General features: G+C 32.6%; 1 protein-coding gene across 1 annotated transcript in view; it reads right to left on the bottom strand.

Annotated features, from left to right (window-relative positions):
* Window positions 1-10,606, bottom strand: part of LOC127735735 (uncharacterized) — a 45,149-nt gene extending 34,543 nt beyond the window's left edge. The window contains exons 1-5 of the mRNA XM_052246021.1: window positions 10,463-10,606; window positions 9,511-9,794; window positions 6,594-6,747; window positions 2,289-2,425; window positions 860-1,019 (exon numbers count right to left, since the gene is read on the bottom strand). Coding sequence (XP_052101981.1) covers window positions 860-1,019; window positions 2,289-2,425; window positions 6,594-6,747; window positions 9,511-9,761 — 702 coding nt within the window. The 5' untranslated portion in view covers window positions 9,762-9,794; window positions 10,463-10,606. The remainder of the gene's footprint in view (window positions 1-859; window positions 1,020-2,288; window positions 2,426-6,593; window positions 6,748-9,510; window positions 9,795-10,462) is intronic.
* Window positions 10,607-13,613: the final 3,007 nt, after the last annotated feature.

Here is a 13,613-nt window from a genome sequence, read left to right on the forward strand (position 1 = left end):
ATTTCCATGCTATATAAAAATAAGGAGATGAGGTATGATACAACTATCCTCCAGAGTTCAAATAAAGTGGATGTAAGCAATTATAGGCAACTGTACAGCCTTCAACAATGAGAAAAACCCATACCGTATAGTTGGCTATAAAAGGCCCCGACAATAAAAATATGAAACAATAGCTAATCTTTCCAGATTCAAAGTTTTCACACAATTTCAACACAGGTGAACAATTATTTTGCATTATTCATCTCACAGGAAATTTACACAAATCTGTTAAATGAGGCAACATGAAACTTGTTTTTTGGTATAAATTGAACATCCATATTCCTGATATCACTTAAAAATTAATATTACTGAGGTGTAATAGCTTTACTATCTTTACTTTCAATTATAACACAAAAATTGTAGATTATCAAAGTCCCATATAACGTAATCTTTTTTATACTTTTTTTTATATACGAACTACAGAATTTTTAGTATCAGGTTGTAGATGGTGTTGTGTAGAAAATAGTCCATGTTCATGATGGTGCTGTGTAGAAGTTAGGCCATGTTCATGAGGCTGTTGTGTAACTTATTTGAAATCACATCCCGAATTTTTTTAAAATGTTTTCTTTTGCATAATACTTTTATTTTAAGAAATATACTATATGCTGACCTTCACTTTGTAGCTGTATGTAGCTTACCTTATGAAGGTCTCTGTTATGAAGGTACTTATAACCTACCAGTGTGTTAAACAACCTAGTGACAACCCATTAGGGTCTCCCACAATCAGACACATACCAGAGTAATTTATTTTGTGCTTAACATTAGTAGCAAATATTTCATGCATATTTTGGACAATCGGGTACAGAACAGTAAATCTCACCTTATATGGGTTTCTGTCATACAGATACCAGAAAGTATTACCACAGTAACCCAGTGCTTCATGTAACTCATCTGGAACATCTTTTGTGTGAAGGAGGTAGTAAAGATATAAATCCAGGAAAACCGTCCATATTGCTGGGTCTCTAATATCTTCTCTATCACTGAATATATATATTTAGATTTATAATAAATCAAATACAAAACAGTATTAACCAACATAGGCTCAGTAACAGCCACCATGATGACTGACAAGTACACACAACTGAACCTCAATCCTAGAGGTACATATCTCCAAGTAATTACCTGTAAACTTTAGGGTTCAATGTTCTGGTCCTACTTTTTTCTGTAAGTAGCCCTGCAGACAAGAAGGGTAATTAAAGAACCTTTGTGAGCACGCTCTAATACCCCACATCCCCATATTGTCAGTGGACAAACAAAATCTCACCAGATTCCTAAGTTCAAAGACTCATAACTCTACAAAAGTCAACTGATCAAAAATTTTCTTGTGGATATGCACATTTACATATTATGTCCTCATTAACTACAAAGTTTCATGAAATGCTGTTGTGTGGTTTCAGAGGAGTTGCGATGACAAACTGTTGCAGTAGTATATTGAGGCCAATAAGTTCAAAGGGGCATAACTCCTAGAAAAATAATTGAATCATAATTTCCTGTCAATATACACATCTACGTAGTATGTCCTTATTATCTACAAAGTTTCATGAAATTCTGTTGTGTGGTTTCAGAGGAGTTGTGATGACAAGAACAGGACTGACGGACGGACGGACGGACAGACAGACGGACGGGTCAAAAACATTATACCCTCCGCAACTTCATTGCATAGGGTATAACTACCTTTCAACCTTTTACAGTACAACTATTGGAAATAAGATATAGGACACAGCACACATATTTTGCATAACCAAAGTAACTTGTTATAAATTAAAGGTATCTGAATTACAATTGACCCAATAATAATTACAAATGTACAAGATTTTTGACTATACTATGTACTCATTTTCAAAATTTCATCCCAGGGCCTTTTATAGCAAATATACCGTATGGGTTTTGTTCATTATTGAAGGCCCTCTGGTTACCTGTAATTGTTTACATCTTTATCCTTTGGTATCTAAAGATTTACCGTAAATTTGTCTCATTGGCAATAATACCACATCTCATTATCATTAAAACTAAGGGCTCCTGCATCCTATAAATGGGGCCCTTTTCACTAGGACAAGTTTTATTTACATGATCATTCAATTAGTATATGTCTTAAATTGTACACCTTGAGCTAATTGATACACACAAATAGACATGTATTGTTATCATAAAAGACTGGACAAACTTATACTCATTCTTTAAAGTGCTTCAGACTGTTTTTTTTTGTTTTTTATTACCATACATTATTCAGTAATCACTTATATACTTACTCAGCAAATGTTTGAGGAATACGGGACATGTAAGAATTCATCAAACTTGCATAATCCTCCATCTCCATATTTTCTTTGATGTATTTGTGTTCCATTACAGCTGAAGCCATTTGTTGAAGTTTTTCTCCTTTTAAATTCTGTAATAAATATAATCAGCACTAAATGTTATGGATTAAAATAATGAAGCAATTTCAAAATATTTCAAATATTAGAAGCAGGCATATCATTTCAGTTTTGAGCCTAAGAAATCCATATAACAATTGAATTGACTTATAATCACCATAAAAGCTAAGGATGTAACTGCAAAATTTACAAAATGGCATTTGTAAAATGAAGAATTTTTGGCTATCTTTCGAAATGTCATATGATTAGGGAATTTTGAAAGATTATCTGTATTTGGAACTAATCAAACAAATTAAAGTGATGTCTAGCATTCACAAAATGAAACAGATACCTTAAACTTTTCAAATTAAAGAACCTTTGTGAGCACGCTCACATACCCCACACCCCCACATTGTCACTGGAGAAACAAAATCTCACCAGATTCGTAAGTTCAAAGACTCATAACTCTACAAAAGAGTTCAAAGGGGCATAACACCTAGAAAAAAATTAAATCATAATATGTCGATATGCACATCTACTTAGTATGTCCTTATTATCTACAGAGTTTCATGAAATTCTGTTGTGTGGTTTCAGGGGAGTTACAATGACAAAGTATATTTAAGTCAAAATTCTAAGTTAAAGGGCGTAACTCCTAGAAACAAAATTGAATCATAATTTCCTGTCGATATGCACATCTACATAGTATGTCCTTATTATCTACAAAGTTTCATGAAATTCTGTTGTGTGGTTTCAGGGGAGTTGCGATGACAAAATATATTTTGGCCAAAATTCGAAGTTCAAGGGGCATAACTCCTAGAAAAAAAATTGAATCGTAATTTTCTCTCGATATGCACATCTACATAGTATGTCCTTATTAACTACAAAGTTACATGAAATTCTGTTTTGTGGTTTCAGAAGAGTTGCAATGACAAAGTATATTTTGGCCAAAATTCTAAGTTAAAGGGGCATAACTCCTAGAAAAATCAAAGCACTGTAAGCGCTGTAGGCAGTTAACCAAAAACCAAGCCAAACGTAATTATGAAAACTGTGGCAATGTTGCTTCAATTTTCTTTTAAGATTTGAAAGAACAAACATTAAACATTCGTATATTGTACATTTATGTTCATTAAATGAATTGATTATTAAGGCAAATTAATTAATATTTCATCAAGGTTTTCAAAAGCAACTCATATATCAATGTAAATGACCCCCATCTTCACCCCCAAGTGCAAGATGTTACTCCATACCAAGTTTGGAATAAAATGACAGGTGATTATAAAACAGTAGGTCAAACATTCTCGGGCTTTACACTGCTTGAAAGATTTATATGTTTTCTTTAAAATGAGCCATAAATGAAAATTATTATAGGCCCAGAAATAATTTAATAAACAATTAAAGTAAATTCAATAATCTAGACTCATTTTTTGGATCAAATTTTTTTTATAATAAACAAAATATTTTGTAACAGGATGCCGTTACGAAGTCTCCCAAACAAAGCCCCCATAATTCGTCATTCCCATGGTCTCCTGACATTGGGCAAAGTCCAGTTCATATTGGTTTGGTCTAGTAAAGTGATATGCATATGTGACACCAAGGAGATTGACCCTGTATGTCATTCAAATCTTTTTGAAATGATGAACAGGAATAAATATGGTTTAGGTGTGGGTATCTCGACCGTTTACAAGTTCTCAAACAGGAGGGGGTGGGGTGACCCCAGGGACTCCCCCTATATTTCATTTGATTTGTTATATTGTCCCATACATGAATACATATGGTTTAGGGGTGGGGATCTCGACCATTTCCAAGTTCTCAAACAGGAGGGGGTGGGGTGACCCCAGGGACTCCCCCTATATTTCATTTGATTTTTTATATTGTCCCATACATGAATACATATGGTTTAGGGGTGGGGATCTCGACAATTTCCAAGTTCTCAAACAGGAGGGGGTGGGGTGACCCCAGGGACTCCCCAAATATTTCATTTGATTTGTTATATTGTCCCATACATGAATATATATGGTTTAGGGGTGGGGATCTTGACTGTTTACAAGTTCTCAAACAAGAGGGGGTGGGGTGTCCCCATGGACTCCCCCTATATTTCATTTGATTTGTTGTATTGTCCCATACATGAATGTATATGGTTTAGGGGTGGGGATCTCAACCATTTCCAAGTTCTCAAACAGGAGGGGTTGGGGTGACCCAAGGGACTCCCCATATATTTCATTTGATTTGTTATATTGTCCCATACATGAATATATACGGTTTAGGGGTGGGGATCTCGACCGTTTACAAGTTCTCAAACAGGAGGGGGTGGGGTGACCCTAGGGACTCGCTCTATATTTCATTTTTGATTTGTTTTATTGTCCCATACATGAATATATATGGTTTAGGGGTGGGGATCTTGACCATTTCCAAGTTCTCAAACAGGAGGGGGTGGGTTGACCACAGGGACTCACTCTATATTTCATTTTTTATTTGTTTTATTGTCCCATACATGAATACATATGGTTTAGGGGTGGGGATCTTGACTGTTTACAAGTTCTCAAACAGGAGGGGCGGGGGTGTCCCTAGGGACTCACCCTATATTTCATTTGATTTGTTTTATTGTCCCATACATGAATGTATATGGTTTAGGGGTGGGGATCTCAACCATTTCCAAGTTCTCAAACAGGAGGGGGTGGGTTGACCACAGGGACTCACTCTATATTTCATTTTTTATTTGTTTTATTGTCCCATACATGAATATATATGGTTTAGGGGTGGGGATCTTGACCATTTCCAAGTTCTCAAACAGGAGGGGGTGGGACGACACTGGGGACTCCCCCAAATTATTTTCATTTGATTTCTTTAATTGTCCCATTCAAGTATATATATTGTTTAGGGGTGGGGATCGCGACGGTTTACAAGATAAAAGTACATTTTCAAATTAAAGGGGGTTGGGATGACCCCCAGGGACTCACCCTATATTTTGGTTGATTTTTTGTATTGTCCTGTTCTCATTACTGAAGACTGCATGTGTCTATCACCTACTGTTTTCGAGAAATAGTCATTTGAAAATTAAAAAAAATAAAAATCCCATAGGGTTCTATAGTAAACCCCTCCCTTCTTCAGGCCCCTCCAAATACCCCTAAATAGACCCCAATGCACAAACAAAAGATAAATGGCTCCGCTAGACATGTTAGTCTAATATTTTATGAAACCCTAAGTAAATCTGACAAACGGTCAAAGTTGTCTTCTTAGACGGTTTGAGTGGATTCGGTCCGACTTGTCTCGGGGACGAGTTGTCCACATTACTTAAAACACCCCATCAACGTCGATTTCCACATCTGTTTTCGTGACCTCGTTTCATTCATAAAATAACAACAACCTTATTTGGCAAGATAAGTTAGAAATTACCACCCACTTATATAACTTAATTTCCTCTATCATAGAGATTTGTTGTACATGAACAATATTCCTGCGCATTTTGCCATTTGGGAAATATAAACGACTTGTAATTACCGATTTTCTGCGATGAAATATTTCATACAATTGTTCTTTGACATCGTAGCCAAAAGCGCAGGGGATAATAAACTACGTACGGATTTCTATTGAGCACTACTTCCTATGTGCAACTTCAAAAGTTTTGGGTAGTTCGACGATCATTTAAGGTTTTTCTGGTCATATTTTTTGTATTCCAGAAATAAAAGTATTAAAAAAATGTCCAATTAGTTATAAATAACATAATAGCCAGCTAGATAATAACAATGGCACGTATTTCAGCATTTATTGGGTAGAACACAAATCTAGGGTGCTCGCATAAGGCAGCTTAACTGCCTAATAATTGAATCATAATTTCCTGTCGATAAGCACATCTACATAGCATGTCCTAATTATCTACAAAGTTTCCTGAAATTCTGTTGTATGGTTTCAGAGAAGTTGCGATGAAGAACATGACTGACGGACGGACTGACAGATGGACGGACGGACGGACGGACAGATGGGTGAAAAACATTATACCCTCTGCAACTTCGTTGCATGGGGTATAATTATCAATATGTATGGATCCTAAATGAAAAGCAAAGAATACATTTTAGATTTTCAATTTGGTAGTGAAACTGAAGTCTTAACAACTTGGATTTTTTTTGTTTTGAATACTTGGTATGTTCTCTCTGCCAGGGTCCTGAGTTAAGTTATTCTACACCTTAATTTTTAAACACAGCAAACCTTCAAATAATTGTCCATTTCAATGCAGTCTCCTATCTTTTCCAGAACTTCATAATGAGCTGTTCCTGGTCCAGCACGTATAATGGCCAAATAAAGATCAAACAAACAGTCCTGACAATCTGTTTTTGATAATTTCTCATTCTCTACACCATTGCTAAAAAAATCAACATAAAAGTTTAAACTTTAAATCAAGCAGCAGCAAATATTTCAAAATGGCACAAAAACATACTACTTAAAACTTTGCAAGATTGCTTTTTCCTTCTTGACGATAAAAATGTAAATACTCTAATTAAAATGAACAGCTGTTGCATTGATTTCTTCCATTGTTAAAAATTGTGTATCTCTCGACCTTTATGTTGCCCAATTTTCCTTGGGTTGATTTCCAAGTTGTAAAATGGTTGTGGTTTTAATTATACATGTACCGTTTAACGAGAAGGGAGCGGTATTAAGACCTGTTTTGTTTAAAAGTTTTACATTGCTGGTATTGTTTGTTAGCACCTTTGACTTGCCTTTTGTATTATTTACAACTATAAAACCCTTAAACTTGCTGAAAATTTCACCATTTTCAACTATAAATACTATAAAAAACTGATTTAATTTTGTGACAAATAAGGCTATCAATGCCTTTTGCCTTTCAAGCACAAAAAGACAAAAGACACAAAGTTCAGATTACAGTACTGACAGTTATTGAAAGCTAGTTCAAAGTCCAATTTCAACTAATCAATAAAAATGTTGTTTTTCATACAAAAATATCAAGCAGTAAACCTCCAAAATATTAAGTGTAAAGACCTCATTATCAGGTTGAGATTTTTTAACATGTTTTGAGAATTTTTCTTCAAATATTTTTGAAATGCCATGCCAATAGGAAAAACTTATCTCAAGTCGGTTCTTACACACATTTTATGTCATTTGTTGTTTTTTTTATTGTGGGATAGCTGCGTCCAACTAAATACAGACTATATCTTTTGAAATTAAAATTCAAGGTTGTTGAAACTCTAACTGCCTCAACTCTTCATGCAAACAATCTCTAAACTTTGTAACTTGTCAAGTAATTCTGGTAAAATAGGAAAGCTAGACAATATTTTTTCCTGAAAATAGCTAATAATCTATGTCCAGCATACATTACTAACCTCATGCTATCCTTTAATACTATTATCTTTGTAGAAGTAATAATTAGGTTCCAGAATTGATAATTTTTTCCTGCTTCTCTGAAGCTTTGTTGGGATTAAGACAAGTTATGTAATATTCTACTTTTCATGTCATCTTAAAATTTTAAGAAAAATTAGCCCCCAACCTAATTATAATATTTTCTCTTTTCATTTGTATATTTTTTCTTTAAATATGAGAATATGTTTTTCTTTTGTGTACAGTCTTTTATATATGCAACAGCCAAATCAATCTTTTTTTACAAATTTAAAAATTCGTAAGGGGTTCCGCGGAACCCAGTGTCTTGCCTCCTTTTGCTGTTAATCGTAGGCTCAACAAAAATGAGGAAGTAAATCAAAAAAATATTCCTCTTGATACTTTCTTTTGATTGTAAGAAGCTTCTGTCCAGGTTTGGTAAAAATCCAGGATAGTTTATGAATCTAATAAATGTTTAAAAACTTTAACTGCAGACTGAATGTAATGTTAACTGGAAGAAAACAAAATTTCCTTCTAGATACTAGCATTTGATCATAAACAAGCTTCTGTCCAAGTTTGGTTCAAATCCAAAATAGTATAAGAAAGTTATTAAAATTTTAAAAACTTTAATCACAGAGTGAATATGTTGTTAAATCCTGGCAGAAAATCTAAGTCCATTTAAAAGTAAAATAAGGAAAAAATGGATGTATTTTTTTACAAAATTTACTTCTATATACTATCTTATGATCATAAACAAGCTTCTGTCCAAGTTTGGTACAAACCCAGGATAGTTTAAGAAAGTTATTAAAATTTTAAAAACTTTAACCACAGAGTGAATGTGTTGTTTCCTGGCAGAAAATCTAAGTCCATTTAAAAGTAAAATAAGGAAAAAATGGATGTATTTTTTTACAAAATTTACTTCTATATACTATCTTATGATCATAAACAAGCTTCTGTCCAAGTTTGGTACAAACCGAGGATAGTTTAAGAAAGCTATTAAAATTTCAAAAACTTTAACCACAGAGTGAATATTTGTGTATGCCGCCGCCGATGACGACGACGCCGAAGGAATGTAGGATCGCTATGTCTCGCTTTTTTGACTAAAGTCGAAGGCTGGACAAAAATGTATGAGGAAAAGAAAAACACCAATTCAAAATCCTACTGTGCATAAAAGCTAAATTAAAATACTGTGGATTCATTTATTTTTGTGTTTACCAATTTTCATGGATTGAGGGAAAATTATATTTTCGTGAATATCTGATTTTGCCGAGGTCTGCATACAAGCCAATAAAAAAATGTATATTTTGTTGAAAAGTTATTTTCAAGAAATTTTCGAAGTCCAAAGCCAGTAATTTCAGCAAAAATCAGCAGAGCAAAATCAAATGTAAACTCAATCTGTAATTCATCATAGTAAACTCATACTAAAAATACCTCAATATTTGAAGGCGTTTAGAAAAGAGACTGTATAACTGCTAGGTTCAAGAAATTTCAAAGTCCAAAGCCTGTAATTTCATCAAAAATCAGAGTGAGTGGAACCAAACATAAGCTCGATCTGTAACTCATCACAGTAGACTCACATACTAAAAATCAGCTCAATATGTGAAGGCCATATCACTGTTTGTTGTGAAATGGTGGAATCATGGAATGACGGAATGACAGAATGACAAAATGAAGAAATGATAGAATGACAGAATGTCGGAATGACAGATAAGGGTAAAACTATATGGCCCTGACAACTATGTGGTGGGGCCATGAAAATAATGTCACGATGTTTTGTTCTAGCTAATGAACTCACTCTATAAGGTCACAGAGTTGTCGGCAAGTCGCGGTGGCCATATAACAACCAGGTGCATCTCTGGGTACTTTCTTAACATATTCCTCCAAACAAATCTTCTTGATGTAGATATTTATAATATTTTTAATGTCAGATATCTTTATCTTTTCTTCTATTTCATCTGTGTCAAGGTCATTAAGTTCATCTTGAAGAGCAGATTCAGTATCATCATTACCATTTGCATAATCATACTTTGATATTATTTTTTCCATCTTGATTTTGAATGCAATAAAAGTACTAAATGCCTAAAATGAAAAAGGTCTTAAATGCACTAGTTCACCATTAATATAGGTCAGTATGTTTTACTTGTTGTTAGTCAATTCAAAATCTCATAAGGAAGATTCTTTTAATTCTAAGGAACATGCAATTATTATCTGTGGTGTTTAAAATATTATGAAAAGTAAACAAATATAACACCACCAATAATAAAATATGTTGTCCCTTGCACAATTCTTTACAATGCCTGTTGCTATTTTGATATAAACATAGGAAAATTGTTTCTAACCATTTAATATATCTATTGATTTTTGTCTCTACATTATACTTTAAGTATAACCATTGATAAAATAATAAAGAATACAAATCAAGGCAGAATAATTAAACCTATTCCACCTCCATCCGAGTTATTATTATAAAAACAGCTATTTTGAACTTTACATGTCCTATGCTTAGTAATTATAAATAGCATATCAAGAAACATATTCATGAAGTGAAACTAATAAAATGAAGCTTTAAAGATCATATTGATCGACTTAAATCAAGTAAACTATTATAATGTATGGTTAATGTTTTATTGATTTTCAAAAGGTTTTACCTGAGAATAAATTAGTCTATTTTTAAACATTACTTGGAGAATATGGAATACATTGAATGCATTACAACAACTGAATAATAATCAGAATAGTTTACTTACCTATACTAAATTAATTCTCTCTGTTAATTATATGTCCTTAATTATTTCTGTAAATAACTAAAATGATCTTATTGCATGCCATAGTACAAAAAATGGTCCATAATCTGAAATAAAAAAACGTCTGTCAGCTTTAAAATGTCTATAAAGTTCAATAAATAGATCATTGAAAATGTAGTTCAAATATACCCAATAAGATCATATTCAAGACCTAACCTATTTTTTTTTTAAATAGTTCCAAATCAATTAAGCTGAGACATGTTCAATAGCAATACATATATACACTATCTATTTAAATACAAATCGTGTACATTATTCTTCAAAGTTTGGTTTTCCAATAATGTACGTTACAGTATTAGGTATAGGACATAGGGAGTGTCAGAAATTAAACCCAGTTAATTTAAACGAACCTATTGAATTCAAATTTGCATTCAAGGTTTAATTTAAACTATTTCAATCACTGATTTTTTTTTTCTCAGATAAAAATGAAGATTAAAATTTAAAAGAATTTAGCAGAATGAAAACAGATTTTGACAGAATCTTAACTAAATTGCAGCAATACAGAATAACAGCAATACTTTATGCTGTTTTAAACTGTGGGGACAGAAACATGTTTATATGTATTTATTAATCAAAATACTTTATATGGAGGTATTGGTCTTGAAAGATCACATCAGTTCTTTTGTAGTTGAGAAAAGAATCTGTCTATTTGCTTTATGTTTAAAATATAAATTTAAATGGTTTGGTCATGAATAGGGGTAAAATAGTGGTTTTTATTTATGGACTGAACTTAAATCTGTGCCTTTCTATTTGTTTGTTCAATTATCATTAGTGTATAAGTAGATGATTAACCGAAAGTTACTAAAATATAAAATGCTAATTAGCTGAAAACAAATGGCAAAACTGGATGGACATTTCCTTCTTACTGCTAACTTCGGGAGTATATGGGGTAGCAAATAAGACATTTTAGGTAAATGGAATTACAGAAAACAATTTGGGCAATGTATAAATCTTATAAATACTTAAAATTAAGGACCAAAGTCTTTCAAAAACAAAAACCTAAATACCACAGGATACAATGAGTGTGTTAACTTGGTCAAACTTGTCCCTTTCTTTAATTTCAATTTTTGTACTTATAAATACATGGTATAAAATTCAATTTAAGCCAACCATTGAGATAATGCAAAACTAAAAATAAGCAGTTCTTCACTTTTGTACTTAAAAAAAAAAAATTTTACAAGAGGTGTTGAGATTGGCCTTTATAAAACTTTGATTTTAGTGTTGCATATTGATTTTACCTAGCAATACGAAGTCCAAGCTTAAAATACAATACAGTTATCTCCATTCCACATGTTAAAATAAATTCAATTTTATTAAAGATCTTGGCATAAAAAAGCCAATAATGAAAAAGATTATGAAACTGTTACATCGTCTATGGCATCTAAACAACGTGACTTCAGGTATAAAACCACTAATTTATAGCCCCATTGCTTTCTATGTTAAATTCTGCAATTTCAAGCATAAATGGCTACTTTATCTTAAGTTCAAATAAAGTGGCATTTATTTCATGTCAAAACTGTACCTTATGCTGACTTGTGCTGAAAAAATCAACATACCTTTAATTGCATATTAGAGCGTACTGGTTCCCGGAAGTTTGATAGTACAAAAACAGGAACTTCTGATCTGAACAACAGGCCAAATGAGCCCTCCTATTAAAATTTCCTATACTTCTTTATTATTCAAATAAAACTTTCAACAAGGGTTCTACAGTGACCCCAAGTCCCCAAGCTTTCATTTGATACTAAAACTACCCAAATATTCCCACTATTGACAAAGATACAGCTATGCGTAAGAACTATTTTGTTTAAAATATGTACTATTTTCTTGTATGTTCTTTCCGACCGGGCCTGAATTAGTGGTTCTATACCTATAACAGCACCAAACTTGTTATATTGACTTCTGCTTGACTTAATTTCCTTCTATGATCTATTTCTAGCATAGAAAAACACATAAAGCTTTTGTCAAAACACTATATCACTGAATTCAAGCTCAAATTGGACTGGTAGTAACATATGCGTTAAACAAAGAAAACTACATATAGATACTAATAGTGACAGATATGACACTTTTTCAATTTTTACCAGTTCTGATTTGTTAATATCTACTCAAATAACAGTGTTCTTACCTATATGTCTTATTTTTATCAGAGATTCTTCCTTGAATACAAATACAGTGGTCCGAACATAAAATATAATTGATAATTTTGTCCCCCCTTTTTTCTACATGTTGGAAAAGGAGAGTGATTAGGTAAAAAAAACATACTTTTATGTATAAACATGGATCAACAAAGCAATTTATGTATCTCCAAGCTAGACAACTTGCTAAAATGATTATAAAATGCATTTCAAGTGAGATTTTGGAATTCCTATATAAGTATACACCAATTTTCCTTGAAATAAATAATTCACCAAGAAACACAATAAAACATGAACACTCACTAGATAATTTGACCAAAAACAATATTTATACTATAAACTAGTCATAATATACAAGTTTCATTGGTTTCAGTGTTAGATAATCCAAAAATTTAAATTTCAGGTAAAATCTTAACTGTGTGCATGCTAAATGACCAAAAAAGGCTAAAATACCTTATTGTAGCAATTTGAGGGCTGTAATTTGACACTAACATAATTGTTACATAAAAAAAATAATGTAACATGATTTCTGACAACAAATGTGACCAATTTTCACTGTAAAGGGTATGATTTCTAAAAATAGAATTTCTCATGCCTGTCAGTAATAGGTATAAAACCACTAATTTATAGCCCCATTGCTTTCTATGTTAAATTCTGCAATTTCAAGCATAAATGGCTACTTTATCTTAAGTTCAAATAAAGTGGCATTTATTTCATGTCAAAACTGTACCTTATGCTGACTTGTGCTGAAAAAATCAACATACCTTTAATTGCATATTAGAGCGTACTGGTTCCCGGAAGTTTGATAGTACAAAAACAGGAACTTCTGATCTGAACAACAGGCCAAATGAGCCCTCCTATTAAAATTTCCTATACTTCTTTATTATTCAAATAAAACTTTCAACAAGGGTTCTACAGTGACCCCAAGTCCCCAAGCTTTCATTTGATACTAAAACTAC

This window comes from Mytilus californianus, unplaced genomic scaffold (genome assembly GCF_021869535.1).
Source record: "Mytilus californianus isolate M0D057914Y unplaced genomic scaffold, xbMytCali1.0.p SCAF_3, whole genome shotgun sequence".
Classification (NCBI taxonomy): domain Eukaryota; kingdom Metazoa; phylum Mollusca; class Bivalvia; order Mytilida; family Mytilidae; genus Mytilus; species Mytilus californianus.